Here is a 16,944-nt window from a genome sequence, read left to right on the forward strand (position 1 = left end):
TTAGACACAACAACCCATGGATGGTAGGCCCACATCAATATTCCATTTAACCCATCATTCAAGTAACCACTAGATCGAGGGCCCATTATAAATACAATCAATCAAGTTACATCCCAAGTATAGGTGTACATTTATAAGTGAGGTTTCCCACTGATTGATGTACCCATTTAAGTTTCATAAGCAATCCACAAGTAATCTACAAGCATGAGAAAATATGCAGGATAAATATTAAGCATGTAATCTAGCATTTAATTCCAACAACTAACAATGTAATTAATTATTAACTGAAATTAAAATAAAAACTATCACTTAAGCTAATGGGAAAATAGAAAGCTTAAGGGGGAAGAAATCATCACCTTATGAATCCAATCTCCAACTAACACCGCTAGGAAGCGTGTACGTCCTTGTAATCGAATCCTACCACAAATGGTGAAATTGTATAGTTAGATTCAAGTTTACACGGCATTTATGGTTAAGATCATAACCTAGGGTTCAAATTATTTATTTTTAGGGCATGATGTATAATTAAGGTTTCATCCTATAGTTTAATTCTAGACTTAGATTCTAGGATTGGAATGTTAATTGATGTTTGAGTAATCACAACGCTAATAATATTAATAATCGTAAAATAGCGATATATAATTATTATTAGCTAACATGACCCCAATAATCGTTATGATAATAAATATTATGATATACTATTAATGATAATATTTAAGAGCAATAAATAAAATAATACTATTTAATAATTGCAATTTTGTTTATAATAACTAGTTTTAGCATAAATTATCCACTAATGGCTAATCATATCTAATATTAGCAATCCTAATAATAAGAGTGGTATCAATGATATTAATACAAAAAGGCAAGTCTAGTATGGAAAGAAAACATTGACTCACCTACGTCAACTCGATCCGACCCACAAGCTTGATTTACTCCCAACTCGAACCAACTCAGCGAGTCACCCAGGTGGCTTTGGATCTCCACGAGCATTTGTTGGACTGTTGGACTGAATCAATCCCAATCCGTGACCCGGTTGATTTGCCGAGTTGACTTAGCAATCACCCTCTCAATCTCACTTTCTCCTTCTTCTTTTTTTCTTTTCCTTTCTTACTTTCTCTCTTACATTCCTTGTTGGAATTTCAGCAATATGCGGACCAAACCAACCCTGGCTAGGTCCCAACTTAGCTCCTCGACTCAATCGAGTTTAGCTAGTGCGGCAAACAGCCACCACACGCAGCCTCTTCTTCCTTTTCTCCTCTCTTCTCCTTCTTCCTCCTATCCTCCTCCTTTTCCTTTCTTCTTCCTTTTAAGAGCAACGTCCAGCAAGTCCTAGCCCAACTCGCATAGCTAGACTCATGGACTTCAGCTGAGTCAACTTAGTGATGGCTCTCTCTCTATCTTTCTACTTCTTCTCCTTTCTTCCTCCTCTCTTTTTTTTTCTACTTCTTCCTCTTCGTATGCTAATTTAGGAGCAACTACGCTAGTCAGAGTTCACCCCAAACCTGGCCAGAAGACTCGGACAGTTTCGGTCGGAGTCGACATCGAACTCGGCAGTGGGTCGGCTTCCTTGAGCCCGAACCCAACTCGATACATCTCCCACCTCCTCCTACCTTCTCTATTCTTCTCTGGGATAACTTAACCGAGCCTAGACTCATCCCGCATGACCATTTGAAGCGAGACTCGGTCTGACTTGGTGTGGTGTGGCTGAACCTTAAACGAGGAAGAAACCTCGGACGAAAATGGTGGATTTCCATTGGGTGAGTTTTTCTCGAAAACGAAGCTCCTGGGTGGTGCAAACATGCCTATGGGAGCTTGGGGAATGGTCGGAGTGAACCTCCAAGGAGGTTTTCATGGTGGGTTCAAGCTAGGAGGTTTTACCTGGTTTTTTTTGGGCGGCCGCAATAACCAGAGAATGACCTGTTGCTACTCGATCCTGTTGCCTTATATCATGTCCTAAATTCCCTAAGAGTCGTTGGATAAGGACTGGATGGCCTGGATGAGTTCTAGGGCAACCGATATCCTCTAATGGAAGGAATATCCAGCTATCCTTGCACGGCCAAAACCCTACGTTGAAGGGCTCAGATTGATCCGCATCCTACGGTCAAGATGGAGGAGTAGGGACGCACGCGGATTGCCAAGCTAGTAACAATGGTTCAGAATTTCCATTTTTCGAAAGCATTTGTGCTTGCAGGTCCTATTTGCGTAAAAAATCGTATGCATGCACATGTGTTAAATCGTGTAAATGCACATATGCTGAATCATGTAAAACTTATCAGGTTTTGGTCACATGTGGATCCTCTACCAAATGGACGATTTGGATCTCCTATTTGGATGATCATGGTGGGCCACGTACATCGCAAATAGACGTTGTCCGTTCAAACTAGGCTCGAGCGTGAGTTCGTAAAGAGAAAGAGGAGTTTCTTTTTCGGGACAGCCTGGTCAAATGCTCTTTGACCGGTGTGGTGCATTGGGGGTGTACAACTCCTGGTGCACACACGCAAATTGTGTGGGGCCCACAGCGATGCCCTGAGAAATTCACTCCATTCATGATGCTTAAGGGCTTAACCGAGCTATCTTGACTGAAGATGTGGTAGATCCAATGCTTAGGTGGGCCATACTAACCGAATTACAGTCTTTAGGGGCCGAATACATTGATCTGACGGTCGAATCGATCCCAATCTGACCATCAACGGTCAGAAGGTCCTAATGGGTCATTTTCATGTTCAAGACTCGTCACTATCTAAATAATAATATTATTCTTAATTAAATTTTATTTTATTATTATTACATGGATATGTATTTTGTCATGTAGTGGGCCCACGTTGTAGGTTATCAGGACTACCCATCTCATGATTTTATATTATTAAATATTTAACCATTATTACTATTATTATTGCCTATACATTGTTATTTACTTATCTTTTTATTTATTTATTTATTTATTTGTTATCATTATTATTATGCCCATATGTAAGATGTGAGACTATTTGTTGTTCTTCATTTAACTACATACCTTAATATTAGGGTTACTTTGCATTAACACCACAGGAATCTCTAATTAGCAAATTACGATTTACTGAGCATTCAAACAATCTAACAATTAGATTGACTAGCATTTATTTATCAATAACCCTTGGGATCCTAACAAATGTTTAGGTGTGATCCGGGGGTTGGACATGAAATTAATAGTCCGATCTATGTTTTTAATTGATGGATCGTCCTACAGGACGTTGCAAACCTAATGAACGGTGGGTCTTTAGATTTAGATCCTTCAATCGACGATGAATGGTTTAATTGGCCTATAGATGTTTTTGAAGCTATGATCGACTATTTTAAAAATCAATTAAATAGATGGTTTGATATGTGGATGGGAATTATTTTCAATGGTCAGATTTATATTAGAATGAGGGTGAACGTTCAATATGCTAAGTTAGTGTTCATTCTAAGTTAGGTTACACGGTAACACCCGAGTACTGAAAAGTATGGAGTGTTACAGCCAAACATCTCTTTAGAATATCAGAGTATAGAGTCAAGATTGCTGTACCTTATACGAAAGAATCAATCATATTAATGTTATGGCCTTCATCATCATCCTCTGCCTGCCTGCTCATATTGAAAAAGATATTGAGCTCCAATGTCATATTTCTGAAAGATAAATTCATGACCTCATTCCTACAATTGATGATAACATTGGATGTAGCAAGGAACGGGTGACCAAGGATAACAGGGATTTGAGTGCTCATATCTGCGATGGGCTGAGTGTCTAGGACGATAAAATCTATTGGATAGTAGAACTTATCAACTTGGACCAATACATCCTTAATCATCCCTCTTGGTACACAAACTGAGTAATCAATAAGTTGTAATGTGGTCCAGGTGAATTTTAATTCACCTAGACCCAGTTGTTCGTAGACCGAGTATGGGATCAAATTTACGCTCGCCCCCAAGTCAAAGAGTGCATTCTCAATCTGGTGATTCCCAATTATACAAGCGATAGTTGGGCTACCAGGGTCTTTATATTTTTGTGGCACATCTTTCTTGAGGATGACACCCACTTTTTCTGTCAGAAAAATTTTCTTTTTAATACTCTGCTGCCTCTTAGTAGTGCCTAGGTCTTTCAGAAATTTGGCATATGAAGGAATTTGTTTTACAACGTCGAGCAGAGGAATGTTAACTTTCACTTATTTCAACACCTCTAGAATGTCCTAAGAGTTAGCTAGAGGCTTTAGTGCAATCAACCGTTGGGGGAATGGTGCAACTAGTTTGCTTTGAAGTTCCGCTTCTAACTCATGTGGAGTATTGTTAGGTCTATCAATTTCATCTACTTCCGGATCCTTAGACTTTTCAGCCCTTACTGGAATACATTTGTCAATTGCTTTCCGACTCCTAAGAGTGGTGATAGACTTGGCTTGCTCCATTTGATTTAAAGAGCTTGGGCTACTGATTTTACATTGTGGTTTTAGATCAAGGAGAGCTTGAGTTGGAAGTATCCCTTTCTCCCCAATTGCTAAGTGTGACTCTATCCTTTAAACGGACGATGCAAGCGTTCTCATTGCTGATTTGACATCATGGAATGCTTGTGCCGTATTCTGGTTGAGTAGCTCTTGATCTTGAATATATTTTAGAACCGGGTCCTCTTGAGGTTTCTTTTGATCTAAAAATTACTTAAAGATCCCTTAAGAAGTAGCAGTTTATCCGTTCCTCCAACTGAAATTTGGATGGTGTCTCCAGCTGGAGTTGTAAGTATTTGAGGTGGTTCCTTTGAAAGGCCTCTGGTAATTGTTTACGACATTCGATTGCTCATTCAGTATTTCTTGAAAAGCAGGTATTGTTGGATAATTTTTAGTTGTATGAACATTACAAGCACAAATACCACAAACAACTTCCTTAGCCTTATCCTTCTTAAGTTCCATGGCCTCGAGTTTCCATGTGAGACTGGCCACTTTAGCATTTATATCGTCTTCCTCTTTCAAAAGATATATTCCACCCTTCTTCTTTGATTGAGTAGGCCTTGAAGTGGTGTTGGGTCTTGGGGAGATGTCCCATGATTGTGTGTTTTTAGCAAGTTTGTCAAAATAATCTCACACATCTTCGACATCTTTGTTCATGAATTTCCCATTGCATATTGTCTCAACCATTTGACACATGGAAGATGTCAGTCCATCGTTGAAGAAATTTGTTATGCGTCACGTTTCAAAACCGTGTTGTGGGCATGAACTGACAAAATCCTTGAATCGCTCCCAACATTAGAAGAATGTCTCATCTTCCTTTTGGGTGAAGTTCATAATCGACTTTCTGATAGTGTTCTTCTTATGGTATGAGAAAATTTTCTTTATGAACTCCCATGTCATGTCATTCCATCTGCTAATAGATCGTGGATGTAGTGAGTGCAACCACGTCTTAGCCTTTTCTTTTAAGGAGAAGGGAAAGAGTTCAATCGGATCGTGTCCTCAGACATATTAGGAAAATATAAAATGGCTATTATCTTATCAAACTCTTTCAAGTGTAGGTATGGACTTACAGATTTAAGTCCATGGAACTTTGGAAGGAGTTAGATCACTCTGGGCTTGATATCCATATTTCTTATATTTTCTGGAAAAATCATATAGGAAGTTGCGCTCACCCCCGCCGGTTGTAAATAGTCTCGTAAAGTATGAGGCGGGGGTGCGTGATGCACCTCATTCTCATCCTGAACTTTCTCAACTAGAGGTTGAGATTGATTTGCAGGTTGATTAGTAACAATTACTTCTATTAACTTAGAGGATCTCAAGTGGTGTCTCGTCCTATGATGGCTGGGCAACCCTTCAACTAATCCTCCTTCACTCAAGAGACAGAGTATTATCACGGACCCACTTGGGCATGAAACACTCTCAGCCTTCAAGTTCAAAATCTAACCTAAAATCTAATAATCGAAAACTACAACAATTAAGAAGTAAGAGAGAGAGAGAGAGTTAGAAAGAAGTTACCAGATAGGAGTTGTTGTTCACAACCCCAAGTGTAGGGTCGTGATGTAGTAATAATCTCAGTGAGACCGAGGTCGAATCCATAGGGACTAATCTCGTGAGTATTCTAAAAGCAATTAGAAGAAGAACTAGAAAAAGATGAAAACCTAAATTTGAAAGTATAGAGTGTAATTGTGAGAGATATAATAAAAAATTTAAGAAATTCAAAGGTGGGAAACTAGGGTTTCCAAGGATCCACTTGTAGAGATCAGGGAGATCTATGCTTGATTCATGAACACAACTGGAATCAGAGTCCCATCTTATCCAATTGGAATATATCTCAATAAAATCAAATATGAACTTCCTTTGACCTAATTCTCAATGGAAGAGCAGTGTGAGAACTGGAAGTGATTCCATCACAAAACCATGCCCATGAGACAATGGCTCACAACAGGATTTACCAATCCCACAGTCAATCCGAGAGAATTGTAAAAGTTAGGGAGGATTCCATCATCCAACCATGCCCAAGGGACGATGGTGAACAACAGGATTTCTTAGATTCACAATCTCAAAAACATGAAAAGAACATACTCAAAGTTATCGCAGATCCATTATAATTTGAGTCACAACAAATCATAAAAAACTGAAAGTATTCCTTATAATCAAACTAGAATTAAAGAAAGTTCAATATAAACATGAATCAAAGCAATAGAAACATCTCATCATACTACAAGCTTCACCTCTTAGCCTTAGCTAAGAGGTTTAGCCAACCATAGACATGATTGAATTAAAAATCTCTTAAGAAAAGCATACAAACTACAAAGAAAAGGAAAAAAAACTCTTGGCGACGGTTTCTCCACGCTTTTGCTCCACTCCTCAAACCCTAGACGATACCTAGGGACGTCCTAGGCACTCCTATTTATAGTTTTGTAACACCTCCTTTCGCACTGACTTGGAAAAATCTAAAAACCGTCTCAAATTTATACAGTTTTCCAAAATAGACTTCACTCTGTGTAATTTTACAAATTGACCCAGGTTTCAGAATATGCTTCTTCAGGATACTTTCAGGAATATGTTTGTTTTCAGGATAATTTCAAGATTCCTTTTCTTCATTTCAAATATTTGATTCTCTTCATTTCTCACTTGGTTTTCTTGGATCTTTAGCATGTGAATTCTTCAATCTTGGCCTTCTAAGATCCATCACTTGCCTTGGTGATTCTTGAGCATCAAATCCATGCTTTTAGCATCATTTTCAATCCAAGTTCTTAAATTCATCTTGCAACACAAACATGATTAAAATAGAGCATTAAGCATTATCATGTTCATAAAACCAAGTAATAGATGGGGTCCAATATGCAATATTTGACTCTCAACAGTTGCTAGGTTAAGATCCTACAAAACAGAAGCAAGGCAGAAAAATTCTTAACTTAAAAATAAAACAAAAAGTTAATCCTAATTTTAACCTAATTCTAAAACTAATTAAATTCAGAAAAGCGCAACCGTAGTCCCCGGCAACAACGCTAAAAACTTGTTCACAACCCCAAGTGTAGGGTCGCGATGTAGTAATAATCTCGGTAAGACCGAGGTTGAATCCACAAGGACTAATCTTGTACATTTCTGAAAGTAATTAGAACTAGAGAAAAAATAAAATCTAAATTAGAAATCTAGAATAAAAGAAGTAATTATGAATGGTGTTGATTGAAACTTGTGAATTTAAAGGTGGGAACTAGGGTGTCGAGGATCCACTTGTAGCTATTGGGATGCTATCTTACTTGATTCAAGAGATCCAATTGGAAGCAGAGTCCTATCTTATCCAATTGGAAAGAGAGATGATCAAATCTCTGAACTTCTCATTGATCTAGCCTCAATGCAAGAAGATTGTGAAGATTTGGAAAGGATTCCGTCACCAAACCATGTCCAGGAGACAATGGCAAACAACAAGATTTACCAATCCCACAATCTCAAATAAGAAAAGAAGATACTCAAAGCTATCGCAGCGTCTACTGTAATTTAAGTCATAATAAACCATTAAAAATTGAAAATATTCCTTAAAATCAACTAGCAATCAATGAAGTTCAACATAAACATGAATCAAAGCAAAGTAAACATCTTAATCACACTACATGCTTCACCTCTTAGCCCTACCTAAGAGGTTTAGTTAACCATAGACATGATTGAACCAAAATTTCTTAAATAAAAACATAAAAATAACTAAGGAAGAAGAAGAAAGACTCTTGGCGGCGGCTCTCCACCCTTTTACTCTATTCCTTAAACCCTAAAAGATGCCTAAGAATGTCCTAGGGTCTCTTATTTATACTTGTGAAGCTCCATCTTATGCACCGACTTAGAATTTTCGCAATTCGATTGCAAAACCGCCTCAATTTACGCAGTCGCGTTATGCATCGGTCTGACCAAAGTCACTTTCGGTCGAACCGAAGTGGAGTTCGAATTTGAAAATGATTTCATTTCAGAGTTGCCCGATTTTGGTTGGATCGACCTGGGTTCGATCGGATCGAACTTAAGTTGTCAGTCGAACTGAATTAATCCTCGGTCGAGCTGAATTAACTCCAAAATTCATCGTTCTTCACTAAAGCTTTTTGTGCACTTTCAGTCGCACCGAATCTTCCCTTTGGTTGAACCGAACTGGATTTCGGTCGGACTGAATTGTCCATTGGTTAAACCGAATTAACTTCTGAATTCCATAGTTTATCGCTAGACTGTTTTGTGCAAGTTCGGTCGGACCGAACATGGATTCGATCAGACCGAACCTGTCTGTTTTCTGTTACAGATTATGCGATCTTTCGAATCCTTTCTTCACCTTTTGTACCTGGTTTCCTTGGATCTTTGACATGTGAACTCTTCATTCTTGGTCTCTTAAGATCCCTCCTTTGCCTTGGTGATTCTTGAGTATCAAATCCATGCTTTTAGCATTCTTTTCAATCCAAGCTCTCAGATTCATCTTCCAACACAAACATGTATAAAATATATACCATTAAGCATTATCATGTTCATAAAACCAAGATATAAATGGGGGAGAATATGCAATATTTGGCACTCAACACAGTCCCAGAAACATGAGAAGGGGCCGGCCTAATGGAGCCGAGCTGCCGACTTCTTTGGGAGGTGGCAGGTGTATTAGAAGGCTAAGGGGGGTTATTACCCATTTGTTCGTCCTTCCAGGCAGTCCTCTGTACCTGCTGAGGCCTTTGTACTTACTGGTCCAGTTGTTCCAACAATTGCCTCATGGAGTTCATATTATTGTTCGGCATTTCGACATGCTGCTCAATGGAGTTCAGTCGTCCTCCTTGGTTGCAAGACTGCTGAGCCTGCCTTGTAGGACCGAAGTCAACCCGTTGTTGGGAGGTGGAATCCCGATGACTATCAGGCTGTTCTGGCGGTGTAAGGTCAAGTGCAACAGGGGAAACTCGGGTTTTCGTCTTCCCTCTAGCCACCACAATCCTTCTAGTAAAGTAGGGAATGGGTTTACTGTCGTTTCCCATAGATGACGCCAAATTGTTGATGTAGTTTTCTGGTGAACCCTCCTTAGACCCTTGGACACCTGCACACAATAGACAAAAGAAGAAAGGGGGACCCTGGCTAACACAAGAGACCCTTCGATGCCAAAGTCAAGGATCTGGATCTTTGTAGAAAGTGGTTCTAAAGAAAAGAGTCACCGGTCTTTTTAAGTTTATGGGTTGTGTACCTTTCACCGTCTAGGTCCTTCCCTATTTATACAAGAGGGAAGATCACATAGTCGGGAGATCTTCTTAGTGAGAGGGAAGATCATACCGTGAAGATCTTTCCCGTTTAGAGCGCCTGAGATCCCAGAGATCTTCCTTAGATCACAGACTTCCGAGATATCCGGGATGCTGACTTTATCTCCCGAGATCTTCGGGTCATTTGCTTTGAATAAGACCAGATGCTAGTCGGGAACCGATATGCCCATCAGATCCTTAAGCAAGGTCGGATGACAGATAAAGCCTCAGAGGCAGGAGGTAGTACTGAGCTATCAGTAGGTCAGTATTATCCCGATGTTAAGTAGCATTTAACTTCCTTTGTCGAGCATAACAGTTCTTACTAAGCCGTTGTTCCAAGAAGTTCGTCGAAGGTCATGCCAACCTATGGTATTGTCGGCCTTTTTCCACTAGTAGTTATCTTCCAAGTAGCTTGGCCCATTGGCTTGTGCGAGTTGTTGGTTCGCCCTCTTCTCATGGGTCACTCTATTTTTTGCCTAACAGTAACTAATAATAATAAAAAGCTGATTTTTTTTTTTTTTCGCCGTGACCTTTTCAACGGTTTGATGGTTAATAAACATTTTGCGGTGGACGAAAGATTTAATGGCGGGTGTCCAATGATGACCGTCTCTTATGTAGTCCAAGTGAAATTCCTATTTGCTTCATTTTTGAGACTATGCTATAGGATAATCTTTAAAAAAATTTAAAAAAAAAAAAAAAAGACAGATAGCGTGGATATAAAATGGCCACATCGAAGTGGGCCCTATGGTTAGGTGGTACATCACTGGTTACGAGTTCCCAGCCAAGTCGCGCTCGGTTGGATGACTTTACGTATCATTCTGATCCGCATTGCTCAATTTCGCCCATCAATTATCTCTATTTTTCAAAAAGGACATTTCGGTAATTTCCCCCATTTTGATTCCTAGAAATATCTGGCGAACTTTGAATTTTCTGAGAACATTAACGGAGAAAAAAGGGGAAGAAAGCAAGCCGTTCTGATCGAATGGAGGCGACCAGGGTTTGTTATTCATCCTCTTCACTCGTCTCTTTCTACTCTTCCTGGAATCATCGTTATAAATCTACGAAGATGATTCAATCTGTCCTCTCTTTTAATCCTTCAATCTCATCTTCAAGGATTTCCTTCCCTTTGAGACTGAAATCATTAGTTTTACCTGGCTTTAACGCGCTCACCTCAACAAGTAGGAATCTCTCCTTCACTCCTTCATCATCTTCTGTTTCTTATACGGATGGATCATCTGATTCTTCTTCTCCTTCACAGTCCCAGGTAACAGACGCTACCAATAAAAACAAATCTTTTACTTTTATTTTCTTCGGTCTGTTTTCCAAGGTTGAAATATGTTACACAACTTCAAAATCAATAATAATAATAATAAAAATAAAATTTATTATTATTTTTTTAAAGGTTGGAAAAGAGGAATCCAAACTGTGACTTTGTTTAGATCCTAATTATATGATTTCCGTTCATTTTCTCGTTTCTGTTATCATTAGAGGGAGGGTTCCAGTTCTTTAGATGTGGACCCATGGTTTGGCCAGCGGGACCGTTGATCTGATTTTCCTTAACATGGGTGCTGAGTGCCCTGAAAACATCCCAGATTGAAAGACCTTAATCCTTTGATTTTATGCCTTTGTTACCATTATTATCATTTTTGCACTCATCATGAACTGAAATGATGATTTGTCAGCGGGGCATACCACCTCCATGCTGGGGCCTGGGTTCCATCAGATCAACAGTCTTGCACCTCCATACTGGGGTTCATCAGATCAACTGTCTGGATCAGTGAACGATGGGTCCCAAGTCTACAGGACAGTAACCTCAGCAAGTAGTGCATTTGCTGAGTCTCAACTCCTGTAATTCCTCTTCCTCTTCTTCATTTACGCACATCTCATGTTTTTTTTTTTTTTTTTAAATTTTTTTTTTAATTATCTAGGGTTACTAGATGGTGCTTGATTGAGAGAAATAATATTTTCAAGTGGACTGACCTAACCGATGGATTTGATGAGCCCACCATGGGATGGTCCAGGTCCTAGTGTCTCGCATATGAAATGATCCTAGCCATTTGATTAAACTGAATGACTGCAGCCAATGGTCAGATTAAATAGCAGTCAAATCAGATGGTTTAGGATCATCTGATAGGGAAAATTTTGGCATGATCTCCCCTCCAACATGGAGCGACCATATGTACAATTTGGTTCACTAGAAGGGCCCCCCTCTCATGTACAGTTTGTTGTTCCAGACAAAAGCTTGGTCAAGCACTGTGTATTAGCTTTCTGATCTATTGGCGACCTGTTGTGAGGTATTAAGAAAGTGGAGAAGAGGAAAAGCCAGAAAGCAGAGCTGAAGTTGTGAAGGAGAACTCAAGAGTTCAAATAGGGTTGTCAATGGATGGACTGTTCTGAACATTGGACATGACCTTGCATAGATCAAGTTTAAGGCTGCAGGCTAGACTAGATTGATCTTGTCAGGCTTGGCTTCTAAATTCACGGCTCAATGTTTAAGCGTTTGATGCAACACAAAGTTGACTGTAATTGGATAGGATCAGTGTTTTCAGTAGCGCCCATAGCATAGCGGTAGTGTACGCTACGTAGCATAGCGTAGCGATTTCACTACGTAGCGTTACAAATAGCGTTTTTCCCCTGTAGCGCACGCGTACGCTACGGATACGTAGCGTGTAGCGCAGGTAGCGTGCGCTACCTGTTTGGTATTTTATTTTATTTTTTTCAGTGCAGGAAATGGTGGTGAACTCACACCACAAGCCAAACTTAAGTTAAAAAAGAAAAAACCTAATTCGAAAGGGCTTCCACCCCCAAACCGAAGCAGCTGCTCTCCCCACCCTTCCATTTGGAGACCAAAAATCCTCTCATAGGGCCAATCCGACGCTGCCGACGCTGCTCCTCTCCCCACCCTTCAATGTTGAGGTCGAAAATCTGCTGTCAGGCGCAAACCGACGCTGCTGACATTGCTCCTCTCCCCACTTTTCAATCTTGAGTTTGAAAAACTGCTTCCAGAGGCAAACCAACATTTGCAGTTTTCACTGATTTAATCTCATCTTGAGACAAAAATAGGTACGCTCCTACCTTTTTCTTTTTTCTTTTTTCTTCTTCTCCTCTTCCTTCTTCTCCTTCTTCTCCTTCCTCTTGTTCTTCTTCTCGAACTGCTGCGGTTGCGGCCGCAGCTGCGGATTCTTCTTCTTCTTCTTCTCTCTCTCTCTCTCTCTCTCTCTCTCTCTCTCTCTCTCTCTCTCTCTCTTCTTTCCCTCTTTCTTTCGGTTTCCCCCTCTCTCTTCTTTTTCATTTCCGGAATAGACTGCGTGACTGTTTCATAGCCACGCACTTATTATTATTATTATTATTTTGTGTTTTGCAGTGCACGTTGAACAGTGCACTTGCACTATTTTATTACACGGTCCGCTGTAATGTTTATTTTCCATCTAACCTGTTAATTGGGTCACACTGACATGGATGAAGGGAAAACACACGTGTCAGCTTGATCTAAAACTTTTGTAGCCCCCAATAAATTCTTAATGGTGGACATTTAATTATTGTTGTTTCTTATGGTGCGGTCCACCCGAGCTTTGGATTTGCCTCATTTTTGGGCTCATGCCCTAAAATTATTTGGCAAAATGGATGGACGGTGTGGATATAACACATTTATCATGGTGGGGCCCAAAAAACTATGACACTTGTGTGCTACACTTCACAATCCGAGTCCCGCCTAATTCGGGCCCTTAAAAAATTGTACACGAGACATGTATTAACTTAAAAATAATAAGACCCTATCCATCAACTTCTTACTATTTAATATTTATCACATACATATATTTTTTAAAATTAAAAAATAGAAGTATTGTGTAGCTTACGCTACACGCTACGCTATTTTGCTACACGCTACGGAGGGTTGAACGCTACGCAACACGCTACCGCTATTTAAAACACTGGATAGGGTAATTATTGTTTCTTATTGTGTCCATCTGGTACGCCCCACATATGAGTCCACAGGGGCCGACTTTCAGTTTTGAGAGGGAGGGAGGGGATCCAAAAATACACATTGCCTAATGCAGCTTAATTGCTTCCGACTTCTTGTACCAATGGAAATTATTTTCAATCAATTTCAACCATTTGTTGAAAATCTTAGGATTTGCAATGTGGGATCTCGATGTTTATGCTCCTTTTGTGATTGATTTGCTATTCTTGTGGAGGGGAACAGGAGCTCTTGGACCTTGTTGAGGGTAGTGAGATTGTTGGAGCCCTGAGTATAGATCCTGCACACCTTCATAATTCAAGCCATTCATTTTGAGTTGCCTTGGTGAGGTATTCCTGTACTTCATGATGCCTTCCCGGTGGTTGTTAAATGCTCAAGGACCACTAGTGTTAGCCATGCTGCTTCATTCTGTAGTGGCCTTACCTAATTTGATTTGCTGTTTATGTCATTCATTTGCTCTATCATCATTTCTATCATTTGTTGCATGGGTATGTCATTTTGCTTTGTTCCCTCTATCTCAGGATTGTAAGAATGTGCACTTGTGTGCATATAATAGTAGATGTGAATACAGATCATAAATCTGGTAGTTGATCGGTCATAGATCACAGATTTGGCCTAAAGATTGCATAAGAACACAGATCAGAATTTTCCAGGCAAATCTGACCACTGACCAAGACGAGGATCACCAATCTGCCAATGAGTTTGCGTAGAAATGCAGATATGAATATCGGGGCATATGCGAACATTAAAGTAGCCGCAGAACAATGGAGCATGTAAAAACATGGGTCTCGTAAAGATGTAACCATTGAAGCAATCACAGATCAATGGACCTGGTGCATAGTATGGGCAGATGTGACTGTTGAAGTAGTCATGGATCAACGAATCCCATCTGTAGATCACATAATGCAATGATCTGATAAGACGGTTGGACGCAACTATCGATTTGGGTTAATGTGATGGATTTGAGAATTGGTGGATGTATGATTATGATTGATTGGGGGTGGATGAGCTGGATTTAGAGTTAGGGGCTGTTTGGATTGGGGAAAGTGTATAACCTAGATATTTTAATTACCAGGTATTGCAATATCTAAGTATTGTGATTACTGGGAATTCATCATTGTGTTTGGATTACATCTTGGAGTGGGTGATTGTGAGTCCTAAAACTTGTATATGCATCTATTTGGTTCAAGTATAAGTTGGAAACCACAGGTGGTATTGATCATACTATAAAACGGTCTTGTCACTGATCAAGAACATCCACCATGTGGGTCCCGCCTTGATTTTCTATCCCTCTTAAAGAATCAGCTTTTGGGGTGGTAATGGGCCAGGTAGCTTGGCCCATATGGCTCAACCCTATATGGACAGGGTTTTGGCCCCTAAATTTGGCCCGAGGCAAGCCCGCGCTTCAAATCTAGGCCTGATGTCCAGGCCTGGCTGGGCCTGGGCCATTGATGTATGGCTCAGTTTGGTCCAATCGTTAACTACGTCCTATCATACAAAAAGAATGGCCGGTTTAAAGACACTTGTGAATGGTTTCCATTCAACATACATGTGTAGTTTAAAAGCTGTTTAAATCATGGTCATTTTTCAATGATCAAACCATTTAAGTGGGATGTGACGTGAAAAAAGCGGATACCTTGAAAATTCTTAGATTAGATTATTTCAAATGTTTGCTCATTTTAGTCTTTTCGTTGCAGGGTCGGCCCTGTAGGTCCAAGGCGAGGGCCAAAGACTTTTTAGCAGGATCACTTTTGTCAGATGATCCTTATTGACTAGGAAAGTAGTCAGTCCTTTGATCATACTAAAAACAGTCCTATCATTGATCTAGATCATTCATTACGTGGGTCCCAGCCTTAATCACCTGTTATTGTAAAAATTCACTTATACCAAATGGTCATAACCGCCTATTCAATGTTCAGGAAAATTGATGACCCATATTGATCATTCTACAAATGGTCCGATCATGGATCTAGACGATCTATCATGTAAATCCCGCCCTTGATTGTCCAACACAATAAAAAAATAACTTTTGTCGGATGATCTTAATTTGTCCATTTAATGGTTAGGGAAATGGATGACCAATATTAATCATAGTATAGATTGTTTGATTCTTGGTCTAGACCTCGTTTGGTTTGACCTTAATTGCCCATCATTCTAAAAAATAATAATTTCTTTGAATGATCCTATCCACCATTCTATGGTTAGGAAAATGGGTGGTCCATAATGACCATACTCTAAATGGCCTAGTCTCTATTCTAGACCATGCATCATGTGAGTCCCACCCTTGATTGCTGATCCCTCTAAAAAAATCACTTTTGTTGGATGATCCTAATCATCCAATCGATACTTAGGGAATGGATGGCCCATATTGATCATACTACTAATTAATACGGACCATCCATCAAGTGGATCCAACCCTTGATGGTGACTCCCTCTCCAAGAATCCCTTTAGTTTTATGACTTGAATTTTCCAATTAATGCCTAGGGAGATGGAAGGTCCATATTGGCTATAATGGAATGAATGCATTCGAGGGAACTCAGAAGTAGCATCGAAGGTAATAAGATGGGGGAAAGTAGACTTAGTTGGTTTGACCAATGTGCAATGGAGACTAAGAACTGTGCTAGTTAAGAGCCTAGTATCCTGTATCGGTATTAGTTGGCGTAACGGTGCCCTTCGATATCGATACGGATACGGGGGCGTAACAACTTGTAACGGCGCAATTTTATTTTATTTTTTGCCAAAAAAAATGCCAAAATATGGATTAAATTCGGAATATTCTAAGCATTCCAACTATGCATTCATTTATAAATTGGAACATGTTTATGGTGGTGTAACGGTCCACTCTTTGGTGAGAAGTTGTATCGGACTGTCTAATGAATTTATGAACCAGATAACCTGAATTTGACTACAAAATTCATATATTTAATTTTCTAACTATCTACTATCAATGATAGATATATTAGAATGAATGTAATATGAAAATATCTTACATTAGGTGTTTGCAATTATTTTTGAGGAATTTCTTGAACATACCTGTGGATATGACTATGATTCCTGTCTATATGACCTGTCATCCTCAAGTCAAGAATATTTAAAAAAAAATAAAAAATAGTAGTGTCTGATATACTCCCCTGCAACTTGATTAAGGATTACTTGATTGGTTGTCAGGGGAGCTATTTTAAATATAAGTTTGGCAGTGTCAAGTGTGAGCTTGGCTTCTTGCAATAATACTGCTGTGAGCTGTCTGCTGTAAATACTTACCTT

At 39.5% G+C, this 16,944-nt stretch overlaps 1 protein-coding gene and 1 non-coding gene across 5 annotated transcripts in view; both read left to right on the top strand.

Annotated features, from left to right (window-relative positions):
* Positions 1 to 5,199: 5,199 nt before the first annotated feature.
* Positions 5,200 to 5,306, top strand: LOC131250242 (small nucleolar RNA R71). Its single transcript, XR_009173168.1, has one exon. It is a non-coding gene; the product is annotated as a small nucleolar RNA R71 (small nucleolar RNA).
* A 5,247-nt stretch (positions 5,307 to 10,553) lies between these two features.
* The window catches only part of LOC131248803 (uncharacterized), a 97,957-nt gene continuing 91,566 nt past the window's right edge, over positions 10,554 to 16,944 (top strand). For 2 of the 4 annotated variants that reach the window (XM_058249264.1, XM_058249263.1), the window contains exon 1: positions 10,555 to 10,964. In XM_058249264.1, coding sequence (XP_058105247.1) covers positions 10,683 to 10,964 — 282 coding nt within the window. In that variant the 5' untranslated portion in view covers positions 10,555 to 10,682. Of the gene's footprint in view, positions 10,965 to 16,944 lie in introns of all 4 variants that reach the window. The other 2 variants (XM_058249265.1, XM_058249262.1) reach the window with 2 other exon arrangements.

This window comes from Magnolia sinica, chromosome 6 (genome assembly GCF_029962835.1).
Source record: "Magnolia sinica isolate HGM2019 chromosome 6, MsV1, whole genome shotgun sequence".
Taxonomy (NCBI): domain Eukaryota; kingdom Viridiplantae; phylum Streptophyta; class Magnoliopsida; order Magnoliales; family Magnoliaceae; genus Magnolia; species Magnolia sinica.